The following is a 17,135-nucleotide window of genomic DNA, read 5'->3' as shown; positions in this document are numbered from 1 at the left end:
TAACTCTTTAATTTCAAGTGAATGATGATAATTGAAAGTTCACTTAAGTAAAATTCAAACTCGGATACTCTCTCATCAATAGCCCTCTTCAAGCCGTCGAAAATAGATCGAAGAGGATGGTCGACAATCACGGTAATCAAATCCTATTGCTCTGAACAACACCCATATATATGTATAAAAGCTAAACCTAATATTTTGCTCGATTTCACAACTTCACTCGCGATTTTAAAATCTTGACCCAAACATATTTTGGTCATTTTAAGGAATTTTGAAAAAGGATTTCCAAGAGTTTAAATGTTGTTAACTGAACAATTTTGTGAAAAACTACTTAAGAATAAAATTGTGGTTATTAGATTCCTAGCTAGTAAAAGGAATAATTTTGCATCCGTGAAATAAACACCATCTTAATAACATTATGTAATTGTAAACTCCATCCTCAATCATATAAAAACTTGTCCTGTATCAGAGAAATAAAAATAAACAGCCTATTAAGGCAGCAGAATGCATAACACAAAACCACGCCTGTAAGAGGCAGCAAATTCTTATTCCTAACACAAGCACAATCATAAGCACTGAATGGCCGATAATTGGCATCATGATCCTTGTCGTGTCTCACCCCAAGTTAAAAGAGTAAAACAAACACATACACTACCAAGATTCAACAATCAGTCCTCAGCGAGATAATCATTGAAAAACAACCATATAACCATAATCCATAACTTGTCATCCACACTAGTACCTCCTACTAGGGTAGCGATCCACAAACCGACCAGACGGACACTCATATGCCAAGTGACCACGACCTCCACAATTGTGACAAATCATCAATGGCCCCATGCAGTCTCGACTCATGTGACCCAATTGCTGGCAGTTCCTGCACACAACATCTCGATAACCGCCACCACCCCCGCCGCCACCACCACGAAGGCTTCCTCCTCTGCCACTGTGGTCACCAAGGACATTGGATTTTGGACATTGTCTAGCCACATGTCCAGAAACATTGCACAAGTTGCAAATTGGGTCATTTGGACAATCACGTGCCAAGTGCCCTGTTTTCCTACAATTGTTGCAAGCCTTCTCATTGGTACATTCAACAGCAATGTGGCCCTGTTTATAACAGTTATTGCACAACCTTAAGTCCCCAGGAGGCATTGGAGCAGCTGAGCACTCCCTAGCACGGTGTCCAGCTTTACCACAGGTGTGGCAAATGCCCTCATTTGGACAACTGTTGGCCATGTGGCCAGGTTCTTTACAATTCCAGCACAGTGATTTCGTGGAGCATTCAGAAGCAATGTGCCTGATTAAACATACAAGAAAAAAACAATCACAAAAACATGTGACTCAAGCCATGACACTTGTCAGCAAATATCAGATAGTTAGCAATTTGACATTAGCTGACTTCTAAAATAAATCAACTTACTTTCTTTTACTTCAAATTTTGTAGTAAAATTTAAACAACCTATTTTTCAAACTTAAAATTTATCCAAGATCCAAGTGCCAATAAAAGCAAGGAATGTCAACAGTAGAATGATTGTGAAAGAGAAAATGATAACATGCTGTATTAAGTAGAGGTGCAATTATTTATTAAGTGACTTGAGACAAATCATGCTGTTCTTTTCAATCTTTTCAGACATGACACGACACAACCGATGCTTCTTGAAGGTCTGCAAACTTCAATAACATACTGTATAAAGCAATTATTTTACATCAGCATTTTCCCAACCCAGCAGGAAAGAAGATGCAGTATAGAAGAAAAAGAACAAACTATCACGGAACAAAAACAAAACCACATTATTTGAGAAAGAAACAAAAGCAGAAGGTGAATGATAATACATGAATTCCTGAAGTCTACCACCGTCCAATTAAGAGGCAGAAAACTTAAGCACCCCGAGGTAAAAAAAATGAATTGGCAGAACATCTCAAGGGGACATTACCAACACGGAAGCATGTGGTTCATCCAGATCATTTTTTTTCCGAAGAAATGTAATTAAGGCATGTGCATGCTACCAGGTATCAAAATTTAAGAAAATAAGTGTAACTGATGTTCAAAATGGAACTGACGCAATGAATCTGTTAAAAAATATCCAATATCAACTGTAACTATGCAAGGTCCAAATTAAAGATTCAGCACATAGACCAACCACCAGCCCCCCTCATACCCAATAATTTACTAAATAATCTTTCAACTAATGAAATCAAACACCTATAGTTCAGAGCAAGCAAACCAACAAAGAATAACAGGCTCAGTTCCAAAAAAATACAATGATTGAATTCCATACCCAGGGAGGCCACAATTGTGGCACACGGCAACATTAGGGCATTCTCTAGCATAATGACCAGGCCTCTTGCAGTTCTTGCACAAATTGTCTCGGCTGACAAAAAATCAAATTATTTTACCACTGTGAGAAATGCTCACACGTTCAAAATGTAAAATTGGCTAGGTAAAAAGAACAGATCAGAACAATAGGCGGATTAAGAAGATATCATATCATAAAAAAGGTGAATAAATGGGCTTAAGGATATAAAACAGCACTATAACCATTTAAAGCCTCTTCTAGCACAGCACAGATTCTATCTTCTTCAGCCTTCCTAACCAGTACATTTGAGTAGGAAAAGAAAACAACAAATAAATAGTTAAAAAAACCTGAAACCCCGACTTGAATCTCTCCTGTAAGGGGCATCGCGAAAGGAAAATCGATCAGAACGAATCTTACGGACCCCTGGGCTCCGACTCCTGCTTCTGCTTCGGCTGCGGCTGTCGGAACTCATTTTCAATTTTTCTTTCTTTCTTAACTTCTACCACAACTGATCAGCAAAACCACCTCCACCACAACCTACACAATCAGCCACTGCCTCCTGTCCACATCACAACCACATCCAATATCATCCTTAAGCCAAGTCAAACCCCCACCTCCCCTTCAAAATATAAAAACCAAAATTCCAACAGTATAGAACATGAAATTTCAAAAAGCAACCCATCTCGCATCAATCGTGTAACTGTACTCAGACACCAAAATCTGATGACCAGTTTCTGTGACATTCGTCATATTATTATTCACAAACTTTTGAAAAAATAATAATATTCCCAATATAGCATGAACTCTAGGTTTGGAAAAACATAAGAAAGAATATCACACCACCCTTTGGGAACTTAAGCTGACCAAGAAGACTGACTGCATTCATAAAGGTAAAACATAGATTCGCAGAGAAATTCATCTGGAGGCATTAGGAATGCTTTTCTCGTAAGTGTTAGAAAATCTAAAAAATATCTTTGTAAATAGGAATATAATCTCCTACCTAAATTGCATTAGTAATGACAACTGAATAGAAATATCTTTATTGCATAACGCCTACCTAAATTGTGTAGTAAGGACACATTGTTTAAGCATCTCTTAACTCTATTTTCTCTCTTTCAACATTGCATCAAAACAATAACCTCCTCATTGAACTATATGCCAAGCTCTCAAAAGTATGACTTGTTAGGTCTTTCATCTTTGGAACTTTAGGTTGTTTGGAAGTTTCTATATTAAAGTTTTTTCAAGTTTTGGGTCACATGAAAAACAAATAAAATTGCATTTCTAGTAAGAGCAAGAATCACCATCTGATTAAGCAGTATGGTCTCTGTCAAACGCATCGCCGATCTACTATATGACGAAAACTTGACGCCATATTTTCTACAACAAGTTCCCATGCCATGTCAGTGTTTGTTGCCTTCTCCATCGAATGAAATCCGTATGTCGCTAACATCATTGATGATGCCATTGTGTTCGTCAACCTTTTCACCTTCAATTGTACCCGTCTTTGACATCTTGGTCCTAAGTTTTCTAACTATTTGAATTTTTACATGGTTGTTTCTTACAATTGGCCTTTTTTGTCGCTGCCACTTTTTTTCTAACAGACATTTGCAGCGCATTACGCGCCATTCTACCTTCTACTCAAAATTATCACCTCCTTGTCCAACATTGCACACAAGTGAACCCTGGCCTTTGTCAAATGTCACCTCCATTGACCTCCTCAACAAGGTTGTTTGGCTCTCTTGGGTTATATTTGGTGATGCTTGAAGCACAAAGATGATATTATTTGGCTTTATTCTATTGTTTGCTTCCTTTTTGGTGTCTACCATGCAATTCTTTTATCGCTAATTGATCATATTAGTAGCTACTATTCCCTTTGATGATCATTCTAATGGTGACTTATGTTAGCGATGACTCATCCTAGCCCAACTTCATGTTCCAAATGCTCTAGCCTCACCGTTTTTTTACCATGATATTGATTCAGATAGATAGAAAGTCATTTGGAGGCATAGCTTTGAGGAATAGTTTTTTCTTTTAGAGGGATTGAATATTAGAATATAGAATTTGACCTTCGAAAAACTATGAGATACACATATGGTGATTGCAGCTACAATTGTCATTGGAAATGATTGGTGCATCTTGAACTATCATTATTACAGCAGTGTTATCAATAGCAGATTGCAGAAAATAGTGAAACGCCAAAAATCCGCTATGTGAAATAGCGGACAGCGTTGCCGTCAAATAGTGGAGGCCGCATAGAGGTTGAAATAAGTAAATTATATATAAAAAGAGGCATGTTGCATACAAATAAAAAAGGGAATGGAGCCATAGCTTAGCTTATATATTGAAAGGTATACATATTACAAAGAATATAGGAGTAATACTCACTAACTCTTTAGTTTTTCTATAATAAAAATAGGCTATGTTTGGCGCTCATGCAAAATCTTCAGTTTTATTATTTTAAAAACCTCTAAAATTCTCTTTTTTTCTGCTATTGGCACTATTTCAATTTTCGACCTGCATAAATTGGAATAGTGGCCGCTATTGTCCTAATAGCGCAAATAGGATAGCGTTGCGGTTTTCATAGCGGATTCATCAAAATCCACTATACTATAGCGCTAAAGCGCCGCTATTTGACAACATTTTATCATCGCAACCTCTTACATTAAAATACTTCAACAACTATTTTCAGAGAGAAATATATAAGGTTAGATGAAGAGAGAAATCAAGAGCATGGAGTATAGAGGTAGCCAGTAAGCTTGCAGACCACATTTGGGACACAAGACTGCATCATATCCAAAAAGAATCCAAATCACAAATTGATTATTATCATTTTCCAAAAAAGTATATGATAACATAAAAGTCATAGTCAACTAGTCATCAATAGGTATCATTTTTCCCTCCTCAAATAATAGAACTGCATCTTCGCATTGATTAGGAGCTAATCGGGACCCATATAACCCATTCAACATTACAACTCAATTAATTTGAATGTCATGTTTATAGCTAAGAACGGAAATTCCTTCAACAGGGCCTAAATATTAGTAGAGTACAACACAAATCCATTGTGTGGATTTAGTAAAATTTTAGCAACACGGTTAAACAAAGGATCATATTCTATTGCAACCATCACACGAGTCTCTGTATTTGGTCCATGTATTACACATAACATTGAGACAATTATCACTCAAGCAGCTGTTTAGAAACACTGTTATAAAATATCGGAACAGGCGAATTGTTTTAATAGTATAAGCTGATGCACTTTTCGTAATTTGTAGGAAGCTACTCAAACTATAAATCTAGGAATGATGAAATTTTGAAGTGTCGTGCAAAAAGATATCTTATAATGTGAATATGTGAGTGCTTCAATTTCACAAAAAGACTAGGACTGTAAGTGACTTTGAAATCCCATTAAGAGATTTTATTTTCGTTTAATCTTTCCACAGTCCACCTCTGCTATAACTTATTCACGTAATTGTCAACAAAAACATTTTAATTTTTACTAATTTAGCTTCATTCCTTTTAGTAGAGTAATAACCAAAGCAGGAAAATAAATACTACTATGAACAAAGCAATGTGCAAACCAACTAAGAGAGCTCTCAGGGGGTGATAAGCAAAACAAAAATTGCAGATTTGTTTTCATAGACACAATGAAAATCATCAATCTTACCACACATTACAAACATTGCTACAGGATCACACATCAAAACAAATATAAATCTGTCACCTCCCAACATTATACCTATTTTCAGATTTTGAATCGAAACCCTGTGAAGTACGAAAACGTTAACAATCGAAACGTAGAGGTGAAACGCAACCCTCGAGTCACAAGAAATGAGTGAGGATGAAGGTGATCGTAAGCAAATCTGAACGTAACCCTAATCCTAAACCTAATCGGGTAATCCTATCTAACCCTGAGCCTATCAAATAGTTACATCGGAATGAAACAACGATTAATTAATAAATAAATAGAAAACGAAAAAGAAAGTGGGTTAAAAAAGAAAGAACCTTATTGCCACACAGAGCTTCGACGGAAATGAACGGAGTTGAAGCGAAAAGACAAAAGATAATCAGATCTAACGTGCGATCTACAGCAGCCGCACACAATTTCTTTTTGCTTTTTATATTTGTTGAGTCATGATTTTCGAGTCACGGACAAAAGGTAACTGTGGATCAATTTATTCTTTTAAACCTGTAAAGTAACAATTTAATTCATTATTAAACTAAAAAGATTAATTAAATTATTATTTTTAAAATATAAAAATATTAATTAATGTAATCTCTCAATTAAAATATTTCTCTAGTAAATGGAAGTAAAACTTGAAACAAACATATTTCCCTGTAGCTTAAATAATATCGAAACAAATATACTTAAAATTGTGATATTATATAAATTGATTGATAGTTTTCAATTGTTAAATAAATTTTTGTTTTATCTGAATATATATATATATATATATATATATATCTTTTATTTTTAGTTTTAATAAATTTTTTATTAGACAATAATTTAATAAATATGATCCATATTATTAAGATAATTTATGTGTTATCATTTAAATTTTTGAAAGATTAATTTTTAGGATATATTTATAACATTATACAAAAAATTTACAAAATTTTAAATTTTATAAATGACTGAACAGTTACAATAAATAGAAGTATAAAATCATATATATTGTTGATGCATATAAATTAAATTTATCTAAAAATAAAATTTAATTTATATATACTATCAATGTAAATTTATTTTACATATTCAAAACTTAAAATCTATTATAGATTTAAAAAAAAAATTGGTATTTTATGATTTATAAAATTTTATATTTTTGTTATTTTTTAAAAACTTGTAAAAAATACAATATTTTAAAATTGATTATTTTATTTAAAAATATGACTACCTTACAATATATAACAGACATATTTTCAATTAATGATAATTACTAATTTATTAAAATTTTATTATAATTTAATAAATGTTGATCACTCTATTATTATAAAACACGTTATTTAAATTAAAGAGTATCTCTATTGTTATTGAAAATAGAAAAACAATAGAGAGTAAATTTACGATTAATTTTAATAATAATAATAGTGACGATGATGATGCAGCAGCGGGCAGCGGCTTTTGGGGCAAGCAAGTATCAATATAGTTAAAAGAAAGGCGTGCGTGGTCACTGTTCAATTCTGGTCTCTTTTTGCTCTCCGTTTCCGATTTTATTTATTTACATTTTTCGGAGTGGACTGGATGGCGTTGTATAAACGCGCTTTTGCTTTTGCTTTTGCTTCTGCTTCTGCTTCTGCTTCGAAACCTCTCCTCACCAACGCTAACTGCTGCTCTTTACTCCCTTCTACTTCTTCTAGTACCAGGCATGTTTCACAAGCCGTCAATTCCAACGTTAAGCGCGCATTCCTCGTCGATACACTTGCACTTGTAATTATTATTTTTCTTTTATTTCATTTTATTATTATTATTATTATTATTTGTTTGGATTTTGGATGTTGGAATCATTTTATTTCCCTAGGTACGGAATTTAGAGGCCAATGGTCTCCCTTCCAAACAAGCCGAGGCGATTACTTCCGCAATCACTGAAGTTCTAAATGATAGCTTGGAAAATGTTGCTCATTCTTTCGTTTCAAAATCCGAAATGCAAAAGGTTACCTATTTTTTTCTTCATATCACGCCTCAATTAACTTATTATTCATTTCCATTGGTAACTTATGCTTTTGCTTTTTTATTTTTCTAGTCAGAGATGACGCAAGAATCAAATCTGTCCAAGTTTAAATCTGAAGTGCAAAGTTCTCAGGTATATTTGTATTCGTATTTATATGGAATTGGCCTTAAGAGTTCATTTAAGACAACAATTGAGCCTCGAATTATATTTAACAGTTTCTTCTTTTGTTATTTATGTACTAGTATATGTTTTTAATTACAATTACAATTTATTTATCCTTAACCATTGAATAGTACTTAGGAATTGCTAGAGACTGTAGGATTTTACATTGCACATTAACTTTTGGCTGTTTTTGAAAGTTTTGGAACCATTAAAACTTGAAGGGTTATGCAAATGAGTGCCCTAGGGACACCTTTAAGGAAACAAACAGCAATCTTGTGGTGCTATTTTAAAGCTCCTATCATGGCGGGATTCGGGGAAGTGTCAAACCCACCATAAGCACTTGTTTGCACTGTTTATCAAACATCGAATATCAAACGTGCAATAGCTTTTGAGTTTGGGTTGTTGTCTGCAATAGATAGAATTTCTACACACTGACAAATGAATTCCTAGTTTGCTAGTTAGAACTAAGAATGAATATTATTATCCAATGGTTCACACTCCTTCCGGTCTTTGTGAAAGTTCCTGTAAAAAGACCAATAAATTTTAATTTACTTTTCCATAACATTCAACAAATTTTGTAACAGGATTATATGAGTGATGATATATTGTTGGAGTTTGTTTTTACTGTATCTATCGAATAGAAGGATTAGCATTGAGGATGAGACATCAAATTTTGACATGTCGTGTAGAGTGTAGCCTACTAAAATTCTTGAAGTCTTGGAAGATTAGTCAAACGTTCTCGTGCATGACTAAATATAAATCTGTTAACTGACTAAAACTATTTAGTAATGGACTAATGGACACTTGCAACACCTTTAAACCTTTTTCATCACCATATCAAGTATCTAATAAACTACTTTCAGCTTTTTTTTGTCCATCCCTTTAGTCAGTTCTGAATAAAATCACTTCCAAATAAAGGATCTAAAACATGCTATTCAGTTTATCACTATCATAAAAAGCAACAAAATTGTGGTTTTAAACTTTAGATGTGCTATTTAATACGGTGTTGGTACAAATTCTCTCTTTCTTTGGTTCTTGGCATGGGGTTCACTGTGTCTATTAGGTGATTGCACCGACCCTATCAAATGCATTATGTGCAGACTTCACTGTTATCTTCCTAAACAAGACATTAAATGAAGATGCATTTTACAAAGAGAGGAAAAACTTAGATTCAGTAGGAAATTAGAGGAATAGGGTTGGTGTTTGGCTGAGGTTAACTGCTGCAGAAGCATATCTTTCAGTGGTTTCAACTTCTTAATCTTCAATTGCTTTGTTGATGGAAATCAAATGTTCTGGTTCTTGTTGCGAATACCTCACCCAGATTTATAAATAAAGATGAAATTTGTGGAATTTGGATTTGGTGTCAATTTATTTGAAGCCATTTGTGTATTTAGATGCTCATTAGTCGATGTGTTACCACAGCATCTCAACTGATGTCTAGGCATATTCTATCCAAAAAATGAATGATAAAAATAAACCAGTAACTATCGTATAGCCATATAGGCATACTATGAACTTTTCTTGTGGTTTTAGCTATATGATCTACTTTTGAGAAGACGGGACGAGATATTGTAATTGTTAAATTTCAATTTTCCATCAAAAGTTTAAGTCATCCTTTTGCTGATTGGTGATGCAGGAACATCATTTTTCTCTGTTGCAACGCGAGACCGAAAAGCTTCGTAATGACATAGATAAGATGAGAAGTGAATTGAGGTCTGCACCTTGGCGTTTTATACACAAATATTTTTCCACCTGAAGCAAATTTGATTTCCATTCACTAAGATTGTACTATAATGTATATTATTATTTATTGATTGTCTGTGACAGATATGAGATTGACAAAGTCACTGCTGGGCAACGATTGGACTTGAATCTTGAAAGAGGGTAAGTGCAAAACTGAAAACATAGTTCTACTTTTGTGGCACTATTGACATAGTAGCCTTATTTTGGTTTGACCTTACGTTATCATCTCATTTATTTATTTTCAAATCTAATCACAGACGCATTCGGGATGAGCTTGCTAATCAAAATGCTGAAACCACCAATTTGACAAATAAACTTGATCGGGTAAGTTTATGATTGTTTATTTATTAGTTGTTACTGGAGTGGAGAACGTTCAGTTTGTGTTGAAGTCTGTATTGCTTTCAGGAAATCCATGCATTGAGAGCCCAATTAGAAGCTGCAAAGTATGATGTGATCAAATACTGCATAGGTACCCTTGTCTCTATATCTGCAGTGGGTCTCGCCGTGATCCGCGTCATATTGTAGTCTTCCATGAAATCAAAGGAGCACCTTGTTTTCCATTGCTACAAGACCTGCAGTTCCATTTGTAACATTTTTGGGTAAATTTCCCAGAATCACCCTCAACTTCATGTGTAGTGTCCCCCTGTCCTGATTAAAACCTAAAATTGATTGAATTTGGTAGTTGTGATTGAATTGCACCAATCAGAAAGTAGACGAGATTATTATTTATTGATTAGAAGCTTAATGGAAGAAATTGAAACATCATTGTTATCAATGGAATATGAGGATAAATTACTCTTAAGTCTTGATGTTGAAAGCGTTGATTTTATTTTTTTCAAAGCAGTGTACTTTCTGAATTATCTAGGTCAACCTTCTAGCTATTTGCAACCCTGTTCTTGAGACTTAAAGGGCTGTATACACTGAGTTTTGGGTGCTACTTTCCTCCCGCTCTTAGCTACTAAAAAAACTCCATATTTCTGAATTATGCTTCTGGACGACACTAATTATCCGGAAGCATGCAATCGGACATGTAATTTTGGGTGGATTTTTCAGATTCATATTACTGTTCATGGTGGAGAAAGTAGCCTCGCTGAGTTTTTGGGTCGACCTCCTGACTAGAAGAAACAGGATACAAAATATGCATACTACTAAATCAAATTGAAAGTAACCTCCTGACTAGATGCATACCACAGCCCCTTACACTATCAGCTAACAAAGTATTCAAAGAAGAAGCTACTAAGTTAAATAAAACTCAATCAAAAAATGAGAAATAATAGCATAGATTCGTTAGAAGATCCGTGCAGTCATTGCTTTCTTTGAAAGCGTGATTGATAGATATTCTTTAATCAGATTGTTGGAGAAGGCATAAATTAGTTTTTACGTATCATGTTCTTTTTCATTCTTTGAATTTTATATTTTATGTTAAAAATTTAATTAAGTCTTAATATGTATAAACTGGAGAGAGATAAATTTTTAACATTAGCAGAAGAAAATTTTGGTTGTTTTGCTGAAATAAAAAATGAAGGTAATTTTTATAATGATTTTGATTAAATTAATGTAAGTTGTACATTAACTCTTGTTACCTATATTTTGCCGATGTGGTCTTCTATTTTATATTAGATGGAATACTTTTAACCGTTGACTTCTAACTTCTAACTGAAATGAGTTTGGTTAGATCGACATGAATATATTTTAGGTTTAATTGTAGTTTTGGTTTCTCAATTTTAGCTGAATCGTGAAAGTAGTCATTTTATTTTATTTCTCCCAAGTTATGGTCCCCCTAAACAGAATTTTGATTCAAAATTTGATAAAAAATTCATTTTTTTTAACGTTTATTTAAGTCATATCATGCCTTAAGATCTCGTTGTGCAACAATTATATCTGAAATCTATTATCATTAATGGTGTAGTGCAACTTTAAAAAATGACACTTCATCAAATTTTAGACCAAAATTCTGTTTTGGGGACCAAAACTGGGGAGAAATAAAATAGAGGGACTATTTTCGTGATTCAGCAAAAATAAGAGGACCAAAACTGTAATTAAACCTATTCATTTATCTTAAATGTGATTTGAAGTTGGTATAAAAGCTGTTCAGATTTTTTTTTTTTGTCTTAACTATCCTATTCTTAGATAAAAAGGTCTCTAATAATATGTAGTTCGACTGAAAAGGTAAGAAAAAATTGGATAATGCTTGTTCTTGCTAGGGTTTTAATACGTAAGATACTATTCATTTATCAATTTATTGATAAGTCACAAGTGAGCTAATTCGAGTGGATTTCAGATTAGCAAAATGGTTATGAAACTATTTGATGTATGTTTAGAATTATAATGTGTTTAAAATAATCACATGGACTTAAATTCATTGATGCTCAAAAGTGTAATTGTTATCAAAATCACATTGATTCGTTGTGATTATGTTAAATGCACCACCAATTTAATCATGCACATAGACCTCTGTCAAGACAATTGGTTAAACAATCAATGTAGCATCTTTTATTCTTACTTTTTAGCTTCTTATTCCGCTTTGCTTTGGCCAAAACAATTTGTATAATCCTAACTCCTGAGTGATGCATAACTATGGTCTCATGTGTGCAAACACCGGTCGTATATAGTATATTATTGGGAGTAATTAATTCAAATTTTTAAAGTATGAAATTTTACTGTTTGAAAAAAGAGGATGAGTATTTTAAAAACTTAAACTTTGATCATTGATATCTGCGTATTCAACTTAGACGAATAAAATTGCAATTTTTTAAAATCGTTGAAATTGTAGAGTATTAATCTCTTTTTAAAAGAAGTCAAACTCTTCTCCTATAAATAAAAAATTTTGCGAAGTGTTCTATTATTTCATTCAAGAACAAATGTGTATATCAAAAAACACTTGAGAGAGTTTTGTTGTAAAATTATTATCATTTCTTGTAACTCTAAGAGTAAAAGAGTTTGTAAAGTGATTAGGGTTGGCTATTAAGTTGTGCATCCAACCCAATAGCATAATATCTCTACTTGGTGAGGAGGTAAAAAAAAAAATTCATAACATGCCTTGAACATTTTATTTATTTATAATATTCCCTTAACTTTAATTTTTTTTTATTCTTAAAAATTGTACTCTTTTGACTAGAATATAACATCCAAAATATTTAAATGATCATGAGAATGATACACAATTTAAGGTGAATTTAAAAATAAATATAATTTTATTTGAGATAATAAATATATTTGTTGATACATTTTTGTGGACACATACAAAAAGTATTATTCTACATAAGTTGTCGTTTTTTATTTGTAGTGTATGTTGTCGTAAAAGAATCCATATGTGTGAGCAGAATTTCCCACCATATATACCCTCGTATATATGCAATTTACACATAATATCTGAAAATGGACTTGAATTTTGACAAAGTCAGATCCTTTTTTTAATTTCTAATAATGTGCCAATAAAATGAAAAAGAGTAATTTTCAAATGGCAAGTAGATTGGTTCCCCAGGAAGAAGACCTTTGTTCCCCTCTAGAAAAAAAGATTAAGATAAGTGGCTTCTTTCTGCTGCTTGCTTTAATTCTCTTACGTAAAAGTGAACCTTAATTTTACCCGAAAAGAAGTGGCTTCTGTCTCCCTCTACTTTAACCTACTTTAAACATATTTGTCTTCTTCTCATTCATTTCATCTTTTTGTTCTCCTTTTCTGCTTTTGTTTTAGTTTGCTTTCATATTCTTATTATTTCCTAAGTGCATGCTTCTTCTATGTGAGTTCATGTATCCTCTTATCAACAAAAAATTGATGTATTTGAAATCAAATATTAAAAAATTCAAGTTTTTTTTATGTGCAGATTTATCTTTCACTCTAATCTATATACTGCTTAAATTATTTATTTTTAACATGCACTAAATGTAAAATAGGATATGTATGATATTATTATAAATGTAAAATAGAACTAGTTTTTGAGTTTTGTTTGACTCAAGAATACCAAATATAGAATTTCGTCTCTCGAAGATCTTTTCCACTTGTGCAAGTGGAATTATTCCGACTAAGACCAAGAAAAAGTATATATATGATGAGACTCTTGCCTATACTGGTATTTGGAAACAAGTGTAAACATCCGAAGCAATATAATATATATTGGACCCCATTAATCAAACTCTTAGAATTAACATAGTTGATGGTAATATTAAATTTATTAATAATTTTAGTATTATTTTTTTAAAAAGAAAATTAATTGATGTTTTTTATTATAGTATTTATTGTTAGTTATAAAAATAGTTGTAAATTAAAATAGGAGTTAATTAGTTAAAAATAATTAATGCATTTAAAAATTCAAAGATAATTTTATATAAATGGACAAAGAAATTTTTTAAGAGATATATAGTGTCGTTAAGGTCGTAATAGTATATATATTTGTAAAAAATGTGTCGTTGGCTAATTGTCATCCACAATGGCAAAAATCAAAATGGAAATGTGGAATACCTAAATATTATATTATACATATAGTTCTATTAATTTTAATTCTCAAGCTTTTCAGTAAATTAATTTGAACTTGTGTTCGATTAATGTATTTTTTTAATTTAAATATATGAATATCATTTTTTTAATAATTTTTTTTCAAACAAACAATAATAAAAAGTCTTTAGAGCACCTTATTACGATATTTTTGGTGAGAAATATAAACAAAAATTAATGTGTTTAACTCAAATTTTAAGTCAAATATATTTTTATTTTTATTTATATTTGTAATACGATAAAATTGAAGGTCAAAGTTTCAAGTTGGCAAAAGAAAATTTTGATATTAGAAGGTTTTTTTCTTCTTTTGGTGAAAGAAGCCACGTAAGATTAGAGTGATTAGTTATTCATTGTAGCACCGGATAAGTATTTTAGTTATAGGGGGAGCTTAAAATTCCAATAAAAATTGGCCAAGTATATATGAGGTATGAGTTAAGGTTTTCTCTATGAGCCAAGCATATACGAACACTCTACAAAAGTACGAAGTACAAACCATTTCAACAAAACTAGGAAGTTCTCACTGTTCAGGTTTCCTTTGGTCTTATGTAACCTATCCTCAATCTCAAATTTAAGGTCGAGGTATGTTTGAGCGAAGGACTTTGATGAAGAGTGGAAGATTTGTTTATTTTTAGTTAAAATTAAGTAGCTATAAATGAGTGTAATTGAAATACTATAAGATCATTTATCAAATCATTCATTAATTTATTTTAAAAATAATAGAGACATGAATGAAAGACAAGATAGGCACCAAGTTGAGTTTAGATTGATTATAAGTTTACACGTCCATTTGAAAAAAAAATATTGTGCAGTCATTTAAGTTACAAGAAAATTTAAATTTGTTTATTTTAATTTGATTTTTGTATCAAATTAATCATTTACATTTGTAAAAGTTACAATGTTAAACTATTTTTAGTTTTAATCTCATTTCAATCATTTTTAGTTAGAGATTTTTGAAATGGTAATATTAATTTTATTATCAATCATATAAATAACAAAATAATTTTTCATATGATTTTATAACATAAATTAAAATAATTTTGCATTTTATTTCAAGAATCCTAAAATATATTTCACTCGAATTTTTTCGTGTTTACTTATTTTTCTAAAATTTGATTGAGGACTTTTGTTCTTATAACTATTGCAATCAAACTTCTTGAAAATTACATGAGTTTATTGAAAAAAAATAAATTTAATTATATTAATTTAAAATTATGATCATTAATGTAAACATTTATAAATATAGAGGACGAACTTGATACTATTAAAAAAATAAACGACTAATGTGTTACAAAATAAAATAATAATAATAATAATAATAATAATAATATATTATTTTTGAATAATAAATAATGATAAGATTTATTTTATTTATATATATATATATATATATATATATATAAAGTGTTCATTTCTACCACTCATTTTTACCTATTAAAAAAATGAAGAAATAAACTAAACTTACACAGTATATAGCTTTTACCAATTTCCCTACCTCTTTATATATATATATATATATTTTACTAAACCTATATTTGTTTCTTAGCTCTTAACAGTTTTACTTGTGTTAAGCATTATTATATCAACATCACATGGAGCGATCCCTCAAAGTGGTGGGCAAGTCATGTCTAAATAGTGTGGACCTAATTATATATGCTTTTTTAATTGGATAATTTCAACTTTCACTACTCCAAAGATTCATTACAAATAATCATCCACCCGATCCACGTTGTTCATTGAATGGCTGCTACTACTACAAATAATTTCTTGCCCTACCAACAACTAATTCACCCACATGCAGTCACGACTTAGATTGCACTAAAAAACACAATCACATTAACAATACAAAATGTAGAATTAACGATTAAGAAGTGGAACCCACGTTTTCAACCGAACAAGATATGAGACCCTTATTGACCCACTACTTGTCAACGCCTATAGCTGTATTTTCAATTACTAAAATAAAAATAATCCAATCAAATTAATTATTAGGTTGAAATATTCCCTTTATATTTTGAGATCAACAAAAAAAAATCAAAAATATACAAACAATAGATATAAATATTTTATAAACCAAAGAAAATTTATCTAACAAAAAATTTAATCATTTCAACTAAATTAATTTCTTCCATATATAATCTACGATCAAGCATAATGCAAGATACTACAGTTTTTAATTTCATTCATCTTCAAAAAAATATTTGATGTTTTTTTTGTTCATAACGACTATAAGTGATCTTTAACATATGTTGACCATAGACACTAGATACATGTAAAGTTGAGAAAGTGTTGAATTTTGTGATAGTTTTCATATGTCTCTTACTCAAAATATGGTACCGATTAAGCGAGTCTTTCTAAGACATTTCAACAAACACATTAAATGCAAATTTGAAACAAACAAAAACACTACAACGAAACAGGAAACAAAAGTATCGCATTAAAACGTCGAACACAATAATATCGCATTTTGACGAAAAAATCACAAAACAAAAACAAAAAGAAATTATATGTGTAAATCCCTTACTTTAATAAAAGGAAAAAAAGTTGGATAAATAGTTTTTTATAAAAATAAAAATAAAAATAAATAAAAAAGTATGTAAATTATCCATCGGATCTCCGATGAACAGAGGAAAAAGGAGGCTAAAGCAAACAAAGAAAAAGAGTTGCGTCTTTAGGGTTGACAACCGCATCTAATTGTTTAAAGTTGTATTTGATTAGTTAAATAAAGAAGAAATAAATGAGAAATTTATGAAATATACGAATAACAATTAA

The 17,135-nt window shown here is 31.2% G+C and overlaps 2 protein-coding genes across 3 annotated transcripts; one reads left to right on the top strand and one right to left on the bottom strand.

Moving 5' to 3' along the window:
- Nucleotides 1-388: 388 nt before the first annotated feature.
- LOC101509083 (uncharacterized) lies at nt 389-6,463 on the bottom strand. 2 transcript variants are annotated; one of them, XM_004500715.4, is made up of 4 exons: nt 6,303-6,463; nt 2,645-2,856; nt 2,280-2,372; nt 389-1,297 (listed from the first exon to the last, which is right to left on the bottom strand). In XM_004500715.4, exons 2-4 carry the CDS (start codon nt 2,767-2,769, stop codon nt 733-735), a joined length of 783 nt encoding a protein of 260 aa, XP_004500772.1. In that variant the 5' UTR covers nt 2,770-2,856; nt 6,303-6,463; the 3' UTR covers nt 389-732. The 2 variants fall into 2 exon arrangements, with proteins under 2 accessions (XP_004500772.1, XP_004500771.1); XM_004500714.4 differs by lacking the exon at nt 6,303-6,463 and adding an exon at nt 6,037-6,284.
- A 937-nt stretch (nt 6,464-7,400) lies between these two features.
- LOC101508766 (protein FMP32, mitochondrial) lies at nt 7,401-10,683 on the top strand. The gene is made up of 7 exons (XM_004500712.4): nt 7,401-7,728; nt 7,820-7,951; nt 8,042-8,101; nt 9,768-9,844; nt 9,959-10,015; nt 10,132-10,198; nt 10,280-10,683. Exons 1-7 carry the CDS (start codon nt 7,543-7,545, stop codon nt 10,397-10,399), a joined length of 699 nt encoding a protein of 232 aa, XP_004500769.1. The 5' UTR covers nt 7,401-7,542; the 3' UTR covers nt 10,400-10,683.
- Nucleotides 10,684-17,135: the final 6,452 nt, after the last annotated feature.

Source organism: Cicer arietinum, chromosome 5, assembly GCF_000331145.2.
Source record: "Cicer arietinum cultivar CDC Frontier isolate Library 1 chromosome 5, Cicar.CDCFrontier_v2.0, whole genome shotgun sequence".
Classification (NCBI taxonomy): Eukaryota; Viridiplantae; Streptophyta; class Magnoliopsida; order Fabales; family Fabaceae; genus Cicer; species Cicer arietinum.
This window is presented reverse-complemented; position numbering and strand designations above follow the sequence as displayed.